The 18,286-nt window shown below is 37.1% G+C and overlaps 1 protein-coding gene across 1 annotated transcript in view; it reads left to right on the top strand.

Moving 5' to 3' along the window:
* Positions 1-1,438: 1,438 nt before the first annotated feature.
* The window catches only part of scin (scinderin), a 120,604-nt gene continuing 103,756 nt past the window's right edge, over positions 1,439-18,286 (top strand). Inside the window, exons 1-2 of the mRNA XM_039736324.1 lie at positions 1,439-1,770; positions 17,884-18,038. Of these exons, the coding sequence (XP_039592258.1) occupies positions 1,581-1,770; positions 17,884-18,038 (345 nt within the window). The 5' untranslated portion in view covers positions 1,439-1,580. The remainder of the gene's footprint in view (positions 1,771-17,883; positions 18,039-18,286) is intronic.

Raw genomic sequence — 18,286 nt, 5'->3', positions numbered from 1 at the left:
ATGACTAACCCTAGGCGTTCAGTGTAACTACAGAACTGGATATACTGTAAATGGTTAGTTGAAGAAAGTAAGTAGTAAAATGAAGGAAAAGAACTGACTTTGTAGGAGGAAAGCAAGCTCCACGCAGATGTTATGAAACACAGCCTGTGTGGTTTACACTATAGCCATACTAGGCCATTGGTATTTTGAAATGTGCAAGTGAATTATTTCTAATGTTATCTATAAATTAATATGGAGGTCCCTTAATTTTTGGTCTCTGACATTTTAAAGTAAAAGAATCCTACAATAACATTACACTATCCAGTGTTGGTTCCTCTTCTGTGTTTGATGATAAACTGTAACTACCAGGAAGATTCAGCAAAAGTCTAGACTTTCACACGTAATAGTGTACCCAGCACTACCCAGGGCAGAATAAATTGCAGGTGCGGACACTAAATAACCTCCTCAGGAGGAAATCTTTCACTGACTAAACCCACCATGAGGAGCAACTTTGCAAACTTTTGTGCCAAGTCCCAAAAACGTCATCTACAGGAACTTCCTTAATAAAGTGCCAATGTGGTTACTAAATAAAGCTACCCAGGGAGAATTTTTTATAATTTTATAATGAAACACAGTCTGTAATCAGTGCAAAATCTGGCAAAGACACGTTCAACGGTATACTGTAGATTTGCATTTCAGACCAACAAACATACCCAAACACATTTAACTTTATATATTAAATACAAGAACAAATATGAGAGCAAAAGTGTGGGGTAATAAAACTGATTTTCTCCTAATTTAGTGATTCACAAATATCTGCATGCCATAAGGTGAGTATATCTCAGTTTATTCATATTCTATCTGATTTACCCGGTTTAGTAACAATGGAGGCCAGTTCCTATCTTGGAAGCATAGACAGGAATCAGTTCAGTCTGTGGTAGGGTACGTAACATGAAAGACTGGCCAATTTACAGGAGCTGGTTAACTCAATACGCATGTCTTTGAGATGTGGGATGAAAACTTGAATTTCTGAAGAAACACCCACTTAATCAAGGCTAGGTGTCTGGAACTAACATGCTGGAGTTAACCATTGCACCACTCTGTGTACTGTGGGTATGCGTATTTAATAGAAAAGTAAGTAAAAATAATTAATTTAAGTACAGCTCAAAATGTAAAACAGAAGAAACACCACAAATGCTGACTGGCTGGTTTTATATACATTGCTAGTTTAAAGCAAACTTTTAAATTTTTAATGTGATCCTGTCAGGCCAAAATCATTACATTTTAAAACTCTTAAAGGCGCAAGTACAGCATTGATAGGCTTATTCAGAAAAGTTTGCGTAAATGTTAAAGTCTAACCAGCTGCTCTAGGCTCCCCATGCAGCCTGTGCACTGTCAGAGGTACTGAGAAGCCAGAGAGATTGTAGCAGCAAATGAAAGTGCACTTTGACAGAGAGACACACCCTCTGAGCTTGAAGTGTAGCACAAGTCAACAAACTGGCCTCAGACGTGTGCTGTGATCTGCACTGAGGCTCACTGCAACGACTTTGCAAAGTCACTTCATTTCTGAGGACAAGAAGGAATTGTATGCAGGAGGCATAATGGTGTATCATAAAGAATTTGATAAGGCAGGCAAGAACCCTGGCCTTCAGATCTGGAGAATTGAAAATATGGACCTGACACCTGTACCTGAAAGTTTACATGGAAATTTTTTTGTAGGAGATGCTTATGTTGTGTTGCAGACAGTTAAGCAGAAGGACAATTATTTTTACAATCTGCACTTTTGGCTGGGTAAGTGACACTAGAATAAATTTTCACTTATTAAAAAAAGTAGGTATACCAAGGATTCTGGAAGGTCATAGCTTTACTTTTACAGCCTTAACTTAATATACTCATATATTACTTTTTAAATATGTAGGAGCTTCAAGAACTTAATTGATTACACTATACAGAAAAAGCATCTGCATTAAAATCTGCATATATACAGTATATACAGTGTGTGTGTTTATAAATATATGTATTGTATATACAGTACACACACATACACACAGATAATTTATGCAGTGTGAAAATGTATTTATTTCTATGTACACATTGCAAGATTTATTTGTTGTAGCACATGTTATTCTGTGTCTTGTTTGATATTTATAATGTATTTTTATTTTGTTATGACTTTTATTTACATTCAATGTGTAAATTGAAATATACCATATAAGAATTACTGCGGTGGGCTGGCGCCCTGCCCGAGGTTTATTCCTGCCTTGCGCCCTGTGTTGGCTAGGATTGGCTCCAGCAAACCCCCGTGACCCTGTAGTTGGGATATAGTGGGTTGGATAATGGATGGATGGATATAAGAATTATTTTTATATCATTCATTTATTTGATTTTTAAAGATTGGTTTTACCCAAGTAGCTTACAATTCTACAAGACTTACATTACTACACCATAGTCTGAGTAAAATACTAAATAAGCTCAAAACATTACTGATGAACACTTCAGCACAAATGTTTAAATATTTCCAAATTATGAGGATATTAAGGAGCTTATTTGGCCTCCTTTTTCTCCCCAAAAGTTGAATTAATAGATAAACACTTGTATCAACATGAACTTGTTTTTACCATTTCTCTGCTCCTCCAAAGCTAACTGTGCTGTCCAAATGCTCCGTTCACTTTTCTGAATAAGTCTTTCAGGTATATTTTTAGCTTAATTTCAGTTACAGTCCATGCCTTGCACCACAGGAATGCGTGTCTCCAAAAGAGAACTGGGTCTTACTGTTTCTTATATTTTCATTTGTATTAATGTTTTATTTAAAATCAATCCAAAATTATGCTTAGGAATCTAGTAATTATAAAACTTTAATGACTCCTTTTACTAGTGCTAGTATGAGCATCATCTGTAGATTCTGAGAATCTCTTAGGGTACTTAAGAGCAGAAGGGTCTGACAGCTCTAAAGAATGTAATTATTTTATCTTGTAGTAACAGAACATGACATTCTCAGTCCTGCATAGTTTAGTTCAGGGTTCAGGGGAACTGGAGCCCTTTGCATTAACAAGGCCAGAACCTGCCTTGGACAAAGCAGCAGTCATAGCAGGGCCCTCTGAGACACACAAACACCCACCTACTCACACTTGCACAGAGGCAACTTAGAATTGCCGTTAATTAAAGCAAATGATTGAGGATTTGGGAAGAAAAGTGGAGCAGCTGAAGGAAAACATGGGTGGACATGGAGAGAATGTGCCTATTCTACAAAGACAATGATCAGGATTTGAGCCGAATATGTGGCATCTTCAGGCTGCAGTGTTGCCATGATATCAGTTATACTTCTAACTTTTATAAGCTACTTATCCCAAAGATGTGCAGGTTAGTTCAGGTGGGAATACCCAATGCAAATTGGCCTGGTGTAAACATGACCTGTGATAGACTGGTACGATTCTGGAGTGGCTTTCTGCCTTGAACTTGAAGCCGTATGGACAAACACTGGCTGTAGGCAATCTTGCAAGGAACAAAGCAGGTTTAGAAAAGGTGTGAATGGAAGGATATTTCAGTATGACAGTGCAATCATGAAAAAGTTTTTTTGTTTAATTAAACTGTAAGTTATTTTTTTAAGTATATAACTAAATTAATGGGCGGCATGGTGGCCCAGTGGTAGATCTACTGCCTCTCAGTTAGGAGACCTGGGTTTGCTTCCTGGGTCCTCCCTGCGTGGAGTTTGCATGTTCTCCCCATGTTTATGTGGGTTTCCTCCAGGTGTTCCAGTTTCCTCCCTCAGTCCAAAGACTTGCAGGTTAGGTGCATTGGCAATCCTAAATTGTGCTTGGTGTGTGTGCCCTGTGGTGGGCTGGCACCCCTCCCAGGGTTTGTTCCTGCCTTATGCCCTGGGATTGGCTCCAGCAGACCCCTGTGACACTGACTAAATTAATGATTGTTTAGATAGATCATTATTTGTCAAGAGGGGAAAATTTGACTTTTTACAGAAGCTCTTTCAATAAATAAATATATAAAAGGATATATATATATGTATATATGTATTTATATATACCTACAGTGCAAATATATACATACAGTACACACACACACACACATATATATATATATATATATATATATATATATATATATATATATATATATATATATATATATATATATATATATATATATATATACAGTATATGTATATATACCTGTATATGAGGGACATTCAAAAAGTTTCCACACTTTTATATTTTTGTTGAAAACAGTGAAGGTGGGAGCAGTAGTAATTGGGTAATAAAAAGTTGGTACAACGCTGGGAAAATTGCATCACAAATGAAGGGAAGGTGACCATATAGAAAAGTGATGTAAATTGTTTTTGAAATTCTTAATAAATTGTGTTAAAAAAGTGTCTCATATATTGTATATATATAGGTTCTGACAAAGCTAGTCCCTAACTTTGCATTTTCATTTGCCTTTTTTACAAATTTAGATAGATAGATAGATAGATAGATAGATAGATAGATAGATAGATAGATAGATAGATAGATAGATAGATAGACACAATACATTATGGTCTGAACACACACCAAAATGACTAAAAAGGAAAAAAATCAAAAAGAAAGAAAACACGACTTGGCAACCACAGTGAGACATTATGCAGGCAAATTTCTGTTGATATGAAGGAGCCCCAGTAGCGCTTCTTGACACACTTCTACTGAAAGAGTTGTTGGCTGAGAGTACCCAATGTTAGTCTGTCAGAGAGAGGATGTTTAACGTTGTTCATAATGGCACACGGTGAGTCTGCCATTTTAATTATCGTGTTAATTAATTGGAAGTGGAACTGAGCCATTTTGGTTGGAAAATTCATTTACAATTTGCAGATGGATTTATTTCTTTTAACCCAGTTAACTTCAGCTATCTTGGCTAAGAGAACAGTAGGTATAGACATTTTATGTGACCAAATATTTTTGCCCACCTACTTGGGAATTTCAAAAGTATTTGATAGAGAGCAGGTAAAGCTGTATTCAATGTGTTACTTTGCATGAGCCTTTACATACATGCAAGGCATGGGAAGAGCGGTGTGAGGTAATTCTGCCCCGTGACCCTGTAGTTAGGATATAGTGGGTTGGATAATGGATGGATGGATTTACAGTTTGTCATCATTTATGGTATTCTGTATTACAGCTAAATCTCCAAAGGATGAACAAACACCTAAAAATCCAAATACAAGAATGAATGCCATTTATAAAGCCGGCCCAGAACCACTTGGAAGACATGGGAGTGTCACCCCCTCAACTGAACTGGGTCACCCCATTCAAATTTGGGCATACAGATTTTTGGATACATTTGCTTACTCAGCTTGCACCCTAACACACAGTTGTACTTTGTCAGTGGTTCGATAACTATGTAAACTATGAATCCATAATCACAATAGCAAAACTTCACAATGACTCCAGCTCCCACCCTGTTCTGCATTTAAATCTTACAAGAACTAAAAGCGGAGCTCTTGCAATATTCAAATGATCTTTTTTGCAGTAATTTCTCAATCGTCATGTACTGTTTATGAGGTAAAGTGAATTGCTGGTAATTTTATTATCATTTTGAATCTGCATTGCTTGTTTGGTAAGTGAATTGACCTTCCTAATTTTGGTGGTTATAGTTAATCAACATATACTGTGCCATGTTTGTCTTGCAGTAGCATCTATTAATACATTGTGTAGTACATCTATGAATCCATTAAGGAAGGTGAATGTTCAAGGAAGTGTCAAAGACACAACCATACTATGTTTTGTTTGAACATAGTTATTAATAAGATGATGAAATATCAATGAATTAAATAGAAAAGCTGCCATATTTTAGAAGTGACTGTTTCTTGTTACATCCTGTTTATTTGGACTAACATGAAAGTAAAGTTTCACTTAGGGGGCTGCAGTGCTTGTTTCTCACTGAAATACCTGCAACCCCAACTGCCACCACAGATTTCCCCAGACGGTAGGCATGTTGTAAAGCATGCCTTCTGGCTTAACACCACTGGCTTTTCTTTTTTAACCTTCAAATACAGCACTAAATCCCTCCACACACTTAAACACTACTGTTAGAAGAAAAAAGCAATGTGTCATAAACCATGTCCATTTTGTTTTTAGAATCTCCTAGGTGACTGGGCCTGGCAATAAACAGGGAGAAAAAGTAAACCACCATTGGCCTAATTAACACACTTGCTGTCTACATGTGACATGGATACTGTCACCTGTTTGATTCAATTCAGGGTGACAAGAGAGTCACCTATCCCACGGGCACCTAAAGCAGGACAGGAAGAAACCCTTCACAGATCCTTCACTGCACACACGCATACTAACAATTTACAATTGCCAACATCCCTAAAATGTCCCAAATAATGAGATTATTATTTGCTTTATATGCCACCTAATGCTGGCATGACGTGAGAAAATAGGTTTTAATTTGTAAACCCTAGCAAAACAATGCAGTAATGTTCATTTAAATTTGTGCTTGTTTAAGATACTGAGAAAACCTGTTAGTGATCTTTCTAATTTACATGCTGGTGCAATGTTCTTTTTAAACTTACAACACATAATAAGAGAACGTGTAACTTTATAAAGTCCCCATTATATCTAACTTTACAGTTTATTAGATGAGAAACATACTACCATAAGGGAAGACCCATGCAGACTTAAGAAGAATGTGAAGATTTCACATGGAAGGTGTCTGACTGCATGCTGTGAGGCAGTAGTGCTAACCACAGTACCACTATTCCAACTGCTTATGAATTAGTAATGAAAAATAGCCATATAATGGCTCAGAGAGTTCCAACTCCCCAATTGATCTGATTCCCAAGGTTCACTTCATTTTGTGCCCAGTTTTTAAGGATATACAAACAATGAGGATCTTCTTCCACAAATCTGCAGGCTTAAAATAAAAAACACAGTTGGTAAGAGGTTTGTTAGTATATTCAGGTGCTCAATGCAGACTTGTACTGATTCATAATCACAACACAAATGAAGATGAACTACACACTGCTGGGTCCTATTACTTCCTTGTGTAACTGCAAATTATTTTACTTTTAGGAAGACACCTGAAACAGGCATGCCATACATGGTTGTTTCTTTTACAACATCTTTTACTGAGCAGAAGGGGATACATTCTGGTTCACCTTTAATTAGTCTACCTTAATAAAAGAATAAGTGTCTGGGTGTCTGTCAGTGTGTCAGTCCAGTTGCTATTTCCAAAAGATGGTGCATCACAGAGATTTATTAGCACAACTTATATGACTCATGCACTGCAAACATTAATGCTGAGGTCTGCGTTGATTGCTTAGATATGAACCCATCTTAGATACAGTAGGTAGCACAGCTAGTAAGGAAAAAAGTTATTTTAAAAGAGGTGAAAGGAACCAATATAAAGCTGAATCACTTTTGAGTTTATTTTCTAGGGAAGTAACTGACTGCCATTTCACTATTCTCTGTTAATGACTCAGTGTGAAAAATATGAATGGGTGTCTCGTCCAGAGCTGATCCGTGCATTGTGTTCTATTTTGCATCTCTCTGCAGCACTATGATGTAAAAGCTGGTTTTGAATAACAGATAGATGGCAATTAAAAGGCCCATTTGGTTAAAAGAAGAAAACTTGGAGTCAAACTTTTTAAAGAGATGGCAAAATTTCTTATTTAACTTTAAGAAACATATTCTCTGATTCTCTTTTATTTTACACAACACTCATAATCGGTACATTGCCGATCCTAAATTGTCCCTAGTGTGTGCTTGGTGTGTGGGTGTGTGTCCTGCAGTGGGCTGGCACCCTGCCCGGGATATTTTCCTGCCTTGCGCACTGTGCTGGCTGTGATTGGCTCCAGCAGCAGCCCCGTGAACCTGTGTTAGGATGTAGCGGGTTGGAAAATGACTGGCTGACTGACTTATAACCCTTACTTGCCTTGCCTTTATTTGGAGGAATTAAAAAGAAACAGAAACAACAAAGCAATCATTTAGTTGTAAAGAAATAACTAACTTTTATATCCATACAAACTATGTGGTTTAAAATGACACTGATCCAAGAGCAAGGAAGTAAGTTTACAGCAGAAATGTAAAGAGTAACATAATTGAGCTGTCTGTGCTAAGTCACAGCCAAAGCTGCATCCGTTAACGCTGGGGATGACTCAGAGGAATCTGAAGAAACAGGCAAAAGCACCCACTGACTTCTGATTGCAGGCTTCTCTCTCTGCCTATGTTAGCAATAGCCTAATATTCTACCATTTGAGGGCAGGTCAGGAGAGGATGCATGGTCCATACAGGGTCTTCTTACTGGAAAAAAGCACATGAGAGGCCACTTTTAATAGAAAAAAAAATAATTCAAGCAGATTATAGCAAACTCCAAGGGGGATGGACCCAAGCACACAATGAATAACAGTTCATCCTAATAACGGGCTTGTTAAACAAACAATAATAAACGCCCTGTAGGCCTGATGGGATTCTTTGCTTTCCTTTCCCATTATTATGGGCCTTGGAAAACACCCCGAAAAAACAAATGCAACCTGGAAACAAGATGTGGCTATGCTCATGGTGTTCCCCTGCAATGTGAACATTGTTTCTATTATGATATCAGCAATCACTGTCATTTTCTGTTATCCACTATCACACTTGTTAGAAAAAATACTCTATAAACAAAGAAGTGTCTTGAGTCACCGCTACACATAAACTTGAAGATGGACGTCCTCTGTTACACCAGAGTAGTGGAGCCCCGCATTGTGAACAGCTGAGTTCTCTATGAAAAAAAACGGATTAATCTTAACAGAATTTATCAGTTAGGCTCATCCATCCATCCATTATCCAACCCGCTATATCCTAACTAAAGGGCCACAGGGGTCTGCTGGAGACCATCCCAGCCAACACAGGGAGCCAAGGCAGGAAACAAACCCTGGGCAGGGCGCCAGCCCACCGCAGGGCACACATTCACACATACACACCAAGCACACACTAAGGATAATTTAGGATCGCCAATGCACCTAACCTGCATGTCTTTCGACTGTGGGAGGAAACCGAACATATTCAAATATATTTTAATTTACACCAGTCAGAGAAGAAATAAAAGGTATGCTGTTTTGAATATCCTTATGGTTTAATATTATCTACACGTTCCAAAACAGTTAAAGAGATTAAAAGTCAGTCAGCCCACTGCAGGCCACATATACACACACCAGGGACAATTTAGGATCGCCAAAGCACCTAACCTGCATGTCTATGGACTGTGGGAGGAAACCAGAGCACCCGGAGGAAACCCACGCAGACACAGAGAAAACATGCAAACTCCACACAGGGAGGACCCGAGAAGCGAACCAGATTAAAAGTTCATAGAGTAAAACTTTTTATATGCAAATCATTATCAGAAAACAAAATAGAACTTTAAAATGTCATATGATTGCATCCATAATTTGATATACTGGTACAATTGGTTAGGATGACCTAATTAAACAGACAGGCACAGTTTTAACATTTCAAGGCACTCTTACAATTCATATACAAAATGTCTCCCTTGTTCACTCTGCAGCCACACCAAGACAAGCATTAACACCTGAGTAAGACTTCTATTTTTTTATTTTGTATGAAAGTCTCCACCCTTTTTCTTGAACTTTCTCAAGGCTTGTCAAGAGAAGTGATTCCTATCCCCCACACTTGCTGGAGGTACCACTGCCACTCAAGCATCTACCTTGAGCATCAAAGCATAACTGCCTTTCTGCTCTTCCAGTGAAATGTTCTGTGCTGGCTGCTATCATATTTTCTTTCAAATACAGCGATGGGCAAAAAGTAATTTATAAAACCATATCATTAAAATGTGCTTTCAGCAAATGCCCCCTTTTGATTTTCAGTTTGGGAGGGGTTTGGTCCAAAGGATTAATTAGTGGGTCCTACACACCCTTAGGAATCAAGGCATTTCTCACGTTGATCTCAGCATCTTCCCTGGTGTCATTGCATCTGGTGATGGAAATACTCAGGCTAGTCAAGCCAAACAAACATTGGTTAAGAAAGGAGACAGCAAGAAAAAAGTGTGCTTCAGAATGAGGACAAGCTGCTTTTAAATGATGTTTAATGGGATTAGCCCCTGACCCAGTTTGTAATCTTTTCTAACTTAAAGTACCCAGTTCCTTTTTTATATTAGAACATTAGAAACATTAGAACAATCTTGACAAGATTAGGCCATTCAGCCAACAAAGCCAACGAGTCCTAGCCACTTATTTCTTCTAAAATAACATCAAGTTGAGCCCCTAAAGTTCTACTGTCTAGAACACCATGCTTAGAAACTTATTCCATGTGTCTGTGATTCTCTGGGTGAAGAAAATATTTCTAATTTTTATGTGAAACTTACCCTTAACAAGTTTCCAACTGTGTCCCTGTGTTCTTGATGAACTCATTTTAAAATAACAGTCTCAATCCACTGCACTTTCCCTTCATAATTTTAAACACTTCGATCATATCATCTCTTAATTTTCTTTTGCTTAAACTGAAAATGCTCAGCTCTTTTAATCTTTCTTCATAATTCATCCCACACAGTCCTGGAATCAGCCTAGTTGCTCTTCTCTGGTCTAGAGCTGCTATGTCTCCAGATGAGGCCTCACCAGTGCGATATAAAGCTTCAGAATAACCTCATTGGACTCGTACTCTACACATTGTGCTATATAACCTCAAATTCTAAATGGCTTCTGAACACTCTCTGGCAGTAGATAGTGACAAGTCCACTATGATTTCCCATAAAGATGTACCCTCAACCCTCAGATCTCCTATTGTGTATTCATACCTAACATTTAAACTTCCTACATGTAATGCTTTACACTTATTTACATTAAATTTCCAACTCCCTTTCGATCATTTTAGATGTCTTTTTCCTCTTTCTCCTCAGCTTGTTTTATACTTGATTTTACATCACACTCCTTTTCATTCTCTCATAAGAATAGCTGCTAAGCAGCCTCCTGGCATCTGGAAAAGGCAAGACCAATGTCTGGAGGAACTTGTGTTACAACTTATTTCTTTGTGAACTTTCAGCAGCTAATATTAATTTCTCTTCTCCATCCACTATGTATATCATCTTTAGAAAAAAACAGTTGCACTTATTAAAAATCACTTGTTTTGTTGTAATCGATATGTGTAGGGCATGAGGCTAGCTCATTTTTTTCCAGCCAAAGTAGAGTTCTGGTGCCAGTGGGATGGGGACAATGGGGATTTTATCCTCTTTTTGATATTCTTATCTTGCTGTCCCATTTTTATCTTAAAAATAATATAAAAAATAATTTATAAAAAGAATAGAATGAGGACGAGCTACAAAACTTCAAGCAAGATCTAAAGTGGTGTATAAGCATAAAAAGAGAAGAGTATTTGAGATTGAGCTGAAGTAAGTGGTCAGAATGGCCCGAGATTTGTCTAAATGGGCACAAACGATGTATCATTTAGTAACAGGAATTCAATAGATCCCACTGATAAGAAACACAGAATCCAAAAGTGAAAGGGAGCAGGCCATGCCAATATTGAAAAAGAAAGATGGAGAATGATATGGGTAACCACACAGAACGACTGGGCAGAAGAGATCAGAAAGCTACACACACAACACCTCGGAGGAGCTTCCTACATTACACAGACAAATTATATTAAATAGTGTAATATGGGTGGGGGTTGATGTGTTTCGAACCTAGTTTTGTTAAACATGACTTGCTTGCATGGAATGTTATTTGATTTTAATAAAATAATAAAAAGTAAAATGGCAGCTCTGCCACTGATGGTGTGCATCTACCAAGTAAAGGAAGGAACAATCCGCAGCTTAAGAAAAGTAAACTTGAAATGAAAAGGGCAACAATGCAACACACCATAGCTGATGGATAATGTGAGTGTTCCCTCCACTGAAAGAATGATGTTCTGCCTGATGCACATAAAGAGTAGAACCGACATCTGACAGTGCATGTTAATATGATCTCATCACAGGAAAAAAAGTTATAGATGCCACAAATAACAAAATGCTACAAGAGCATCTAAAGATCCAGAGGGTCATAAAAAGCAGGCACTGGCAGTATGTAGAATCACTACAACAAGGGAGTCATTGCAGGCCTATCATACAACAAAGGCACCTCCTAAAAGGCACATGATGACTCACCATAATCTTTGGAGCCAGACCACAGGTGGATACATAATGCCCTCCAAGAGGTTTTAAAAGCAGAGAAGCTAACTGAACATCTAGATAAGTAAGAAGTAGGACTCACCATGGCTTCTTATAATATATAATGTTTGAGTATCTAGGTGATATTAGCTACCAGATACTGCTTGGTGTGAAGAATGCGATAGAGGGTGTTATGCTGTTATGGAATGCTACAGGCAACCAGAAAAATAGAATTTATTCTGTTAGAATAAAAGTCTCATTCTTTGTTCAAGGGCATAATAAAGTATAGCCTACTAAATCAGCCTTCTACATCCTTCAAATGTCCACAATAGGTGCATGCACAAAATATCCATATACTAGGCTGACCCGCCTTTTAAGGCGACCGACTTTTAAGTTGACCACTTCTTAAGGCAATTCAATATGTTGATCAATTTGATATTTTATACAAACTCATTAATTTGGTTATATTGCTTTTGAGCGGTATTACTTTAACACTCGTAGTTTCTGTTATTTTTGTGATGAAATGTAAACTTTTTTTCTATATTGAGGTCACCCTTTTGAACCACCCTGATATTTATTACGTGGTACTCCATCAACATTAATTATTTCCAGAGACATAATTTTGTCTATTTTTCCAGCGCATAGCACACAAAAGCAAGGGAACGATGGGAGCACCAGAACTCTGCTCACATCATGTCGCTTCGTACCGCAAGCTGCAAATAGTAAGTCTGTGATAAGCGGAATACCGCTACGCTTTCCACTCACGGGACAGAAGGACAATCCCGACCGCTTTTATATAGTAAGAAAGAAGAAGAAAATATCGCACAGTCTGGAGTAGAAAATCATCTTTTACCTGGAAAAACGAAACTACAAATCCCATCGTGCATTGCAAAATGGACGGGGCGTGTGTGAAACTCCGTGCCTGCGTAGCACTCACGGGACGGAAGGACACCGACCGCTTTTATATAGAAGGATGCATGGTGACCTTCTGGTGGAGATTTTTCTCTAATTGAATCATAACAAAATGTTCATCCAGGGCCACCAGTAATTACCATCTGACCCTGGAGTGACTTTATTAATATTCTGTTTAGCAAGAGGAATGCTTTTAAGAAAGAGCTGCATTCGCAGCCCTACACATCCAAACTGCAACTGAAAGGTCATTGTAAGGTAAATTTCAAACATTTGTATATACATCAGTATCAAGGATAACAGATGATTCAATCTGTTAGAATTGTGCAGTGGCAAAAACTGTGCACTTCAGTTCATGTTGTATTGCACTGAAGAACACAGTGCCTATAAAAAGTATTCACCTCCTTGGAAGTTTCACGATTTATTGTTATACAAATTTGAATCTTTTTTGATGTTGATCATCAGAGAAAGACTCTTTGATGTCAAAGTAAAACAATGTTTCTGCAAAGTGATCTAAATTAATTACAAATATAAAACACCCAATATGGGATGATTTTGCTGAAGATGTCATGAGCTTTGACTAAGTGGTCCAGCACAAGTTCACTTTGACCAAATGAACAGCTCTTATATTAGAGTTGTTTTACCAGTATATTTGCTGTCTATAACCTACCAATTTACTAGTATTAGAATTATTACAATGTGTAGCATTTGAATTTTAAATGTGTGAACAATCTCTAAACTTGTATTAGCAAAAACTAGTAAAAACCACATGAACTTTGAAAAAACTAAGAGCGACTATTCGATAGACTTCACTAGTCAAGGTCATTCTCTTTTCCTGAGCAGTTTAGGCAAGTCAATTCTACTGTAGCCACTGTCATTATCCCTCCATCTTATCATGCCAGACTCCTAGGTCCAAATCCCAGCTGGGGCACTACCTGTGTGGAATTTGTGCATTCCTCCTGATCTGCATAGATTTGTATTCAGCTAATTATGTTGTCAAAGAAATATGCTTACCAGTGACTTCAAATTGCCCCCACACAAGTCATGCCCTGTTATGCAATGGAGTGACACTCCTTCTTGGCTTCCTGTACACAATTCTGACAGGGTAGACTACAGTGTCTGAAATGGAATAAACATGTCAGATGGATGGTTCTGTCTGACATATTTCATTAGAAGGGTACGGTAAAGAAAGAGGCAAACAAAATGCTCAAGTCTATCATTTACAGTACTGTCATGTGATGCATAGCACACGTGTCTGTGTGGGTATCCTCCAGGAAAATGTTTTAAAACACTATTTTAGATCACCTGTTTTATGCAGCTGTTACTATTAGTGATAGAACTTATTCCATTATGTTTCTATTGTATTGTTAATATATAATTTGAGAGAACGAGGGCCATATGGCTTTTATAATAAAAACATTAATGAAAGAAAATACTGCATAAGAAAATATAAAACAATAGGATGAATGCATTCTCCAATAGCAATTAAAGGTGATTAGAAAAACAATTTCTTAGTAATTCTTTAGAGCCAGTAGAACTAGATCACACTAGATTTAAAAAGAAAAAGATTATAAGCTTCAAACAGGATAGTGTCTTTTCTTAAAGTAACCAAATGGCAATGGAGTCAGAGTAGGCACCAGTGCCATCTAGATTAGGAGAGTTGAAACCTGTTGATTTGAGGATCGCAAAGACAAAAATGTTGTTTGCATATGTGTTTGTAACAACTGTTCAAAATATAGCATTCTGGGTGACACTTTAGTCTTAATCTTAATGGAAGAGTTTAATATTCATGTGACAAATGATGTGTGATCTGAATTTGAGCAGGGAATTCTTCCTGAATTTCTCAAGAAGTCATGCATTGCCCTTATTGGACAAAACACCATTTTGAAAGCAAGTTTGCTCATAAAGTTACTTGGTACAAGTTAATCGATTGACTTTGCATTTGTAAGTTCTCATCTGTGGTACAACTTTCCAAACATGAGCTTAAGCAGAGGTCCAAGTCTTTGCTAAAAAACACCTAGGCGGTAACAGAATCTTTAGAATGCATCGCAGATGTCACTAAGGGGTTGAGTTCAACTCTGACTGATGGAAGAGCTTCCGATATATCATAGGCAAAGTTGGGGATATAGAGTTTCAATAGTTTGGATGGTCCCTGTTACATGACAAATGAAGAGACTATGGATCAGGTAATTTAAAAAAAAGGCATGGAAGTATTTTTATGAACTCTTGAACTTAGTGGACAAGTTCTCCTCAGTGAAGGCAGATTTCAGATTTTTGTCTAGTTTGGTTATGATCATTTCTCTCACTGTAGTGGATAAAGATCTCTACAATTTCAAGGCTCCTCTCCTTTCTCAACATGCTTAATTTCCTCCATCATCATATATATCCGTTCGAACAATATGCCAAAGAGAGCTTTTTGTTCACCCATGTCCGAATGCATTCCTACATTTAATGTTTTTTTTAAATCATACATAATTAGCATTGAACTTGATGTCATTTTTCCACCACACAAACCTTGATTCTTTGTTAATACAAATACTAAAATACTGTATCTGACTAATGTGAGTGAATAGCTTGGCATGAAGGAGACAAGATTTTCTTCACATCCTGCCCTTGTTTTCAGGTTTTATGCTTTGAAGCTTTTGTTGCAGGCATGCCAAAATTAAATTGCTGATGACAAAGAACTAGCAGACTTTTATTCAGTTCAAGGTCCAATAAAAACAACAACACTGTGCAGTCTTGTCCAAGAGCTATAATTACACAGTATTGTGTATCTGGTGAAAAATATTGATATTCAATAATTCAATTTAGAATTAGACAGATCTACTTGATCTTCATTAGCTGAACATCATAAGCATTTTAAATTTAGCAGCAGTAAAGCAAAAAAAAAACATAAATATAAAATTTTAAGCAACACATTTTAATTTCTATTTGAGTATTCTACTAAAGAAAATCTGCATTCAATTAAAAAGGTGGCATGAAAAGGACATACTGTACACTCATTTTGGGTGATTAGATTGCAATCAGATTTGTTTAAAGCTTGAATCACCACTAAAGTGGGACCAGATGAAGTGAAGCCTGCACCAAAACCCTATGGCATGTTCTCCTCCACTACCCATTTATAAAGGCAACCATGCCAGTAAATGCCAAAATAGTAATATACAGTATTACAAAAACACTAAAGTACAATGCAATACAGCTATTTACTGACATTACAAACAAAAAGATGTTTGCATACAGAAACTCCCCTTTGCTCACCACATAATCTATGCATAGTCAACAAAGTGATGATTGTAAATGATGCCATGTGAATCCAAATGTGAAATGAACTGTATTTTTCAAGTCTCATGAGTGTGCTACAGGATAGGTGCCAGTACTACTGAATTATTTTAATGTACTCCCTTTTTTAATTTTATTACTAAAGATTTTATCACGCAAGGGACATTGCACATCACAATTCATTACAGTGCCTACCAAGAGTTTTATTTACGCACTCATTTTCCAAGTTCACTATATATATATATATACAGTAACACCATGTCATGGTTACTCAATGGAATCTTAGTTTCAAACTGTAATAGAGAATAGGCAAATTATCAGTCTACACTTAAATGCTGAAATAAAGGGATCCTCCTCCACAAATACCAAGGTATCTTTGTAAAAGCTTGGCTTGCCACAAAATAGATGTTCAACCACTGAGTATGGTAGAATGAAGCTTTAGGAATGGAAGCCCCAAGATCAGTGTTTGTGGTATCGGGAAAAAGGCAGTGAAATGTTTCCTAGGGTGCATAATTGTGTTTGAGGGTCTTAAAGATTGTTTGGAAGGAAAAAGAAAGGAATATACAGAAAATATGTATTGTACCTGTGTTGTAGTTTTACTAACCTCTCACACACTTCAGTACCTGAAGACAAGAATGATAATTTCTGATAACTTATTCTTTGCGTAAGAAAGTACATTTGGATGATACATTGGAGTTCTCGGAGAGTGCACAATCTTCCCTTGTCTGCATGAGTATTTTCTGAGGAATTCTGAACTTCGCACATAACCCCAAAGACTTCCAGGTGAGGATGACTGATAACTCTCAGTTTGCCCCAAACTGTTGAATGTATGTGAGTGCATGATGCCCCGTGATTGACTAATGCCACATCCCAGGCTAATTCCGGCCTTATGCACTCTTTTACCAAGGTAGGAACTGGCTCCCTGCGATCATGAACTGCAAATGTCAGTTCAAAAGTTGGATGGGGTAGCAAGATGTTTATTATGGGCCATGCAGCAATTAGTTCTAGAAATGTGGCCTTAATGACCATGTGTGTGCATACTGTACTTACTTCTCTGAGAAGTATTTTAGATTGACTGGTGATTTTAAATTACCCAGTGTGAGCGAGTGCAAAAGTCTACCATGTGACTAAATGGAATCCCTCTGAGGATGGTTACAGCACATTCTGCTAGTATCGGCTCGGTCTTTCCCACACAGCACTGGAAAAAGTGCATTTAGGAAATAGTTGAATGAATAATTAAACATTTTTGACCACTAAAATTACTACAAAATTACAGTAGTGTATTTAATGTCTATTTCTGCGATCCATTACAGAGGTGCTTTCAAGAATTTAGCAGGCTACCTTCATCCTGATCATGATAAAGGCAAATTAATACATTTTAATAAACAAATTCTTTGGGGTAGTTAAAATAAACCGCCTCACAAATTATTTGTGAGTGCTGCATAAGTTCTTTAAACTTTACCAAAGTGATTGTAAGTTTTACTTGCTAGAGGTTCTAATAATTACTTTAATGTTTACTGCTTCTTTGTGCTTTAACATGTTCATGAGTAACAATAATTGTTTAATATATCAAACTCTACATTTTGTTTTCAGGTAAGGAATGCACTCAAGACGAGAGTACATCTGCTGCAATATTCACAGTGCAAATGGATGATTACTTAGGGGGAAAACCTGTGCAATACAGAGAGCTTCAGGGATATGAATCAACAACTTTTACTTCTTATTTCAAAGGAGGAATTAAATATAAGGTATACTATTAAATGGATACATATTTTTTTCAGTCTTATATTTTTTTCTCAAATCTTCTATTTTATGAATTGATTTCCAAAAGTACATCTTCAGGGCGAATTTTGTGGCATGAAGACATTTTTCAGCCATGATAAGCAAGTAGGATTACGTAGGAGTGGAAATAGACCCCTTTGAATTCCCCTTCTGATCCTGAAGTCAGTGAAGTTCATTATAAGAATACATTGAATAGAATTAAAATTAACAATAA

This window comes from Polypterus senegalus, chromosome 15 (genome assembly GCF_016835505.1).
Source record: "Polypterus senegalus isolate Bchr_013 chromosome 15, ASM1683550v1, whole genome shotgun sequence".
NCBI classification, from domain to species: domain Eukaryota; kingdom Metazoa; phylum Chordata; class Cladistia; order Polypteriformes; family Polypteridae; genus Polypterus; species Polypterus senegalus.
The sequence above is the reverse complement of the archived record's forward strand: the minus strand, read 5'-3'. Positions and strand labels throughout refer to the sequence as shown.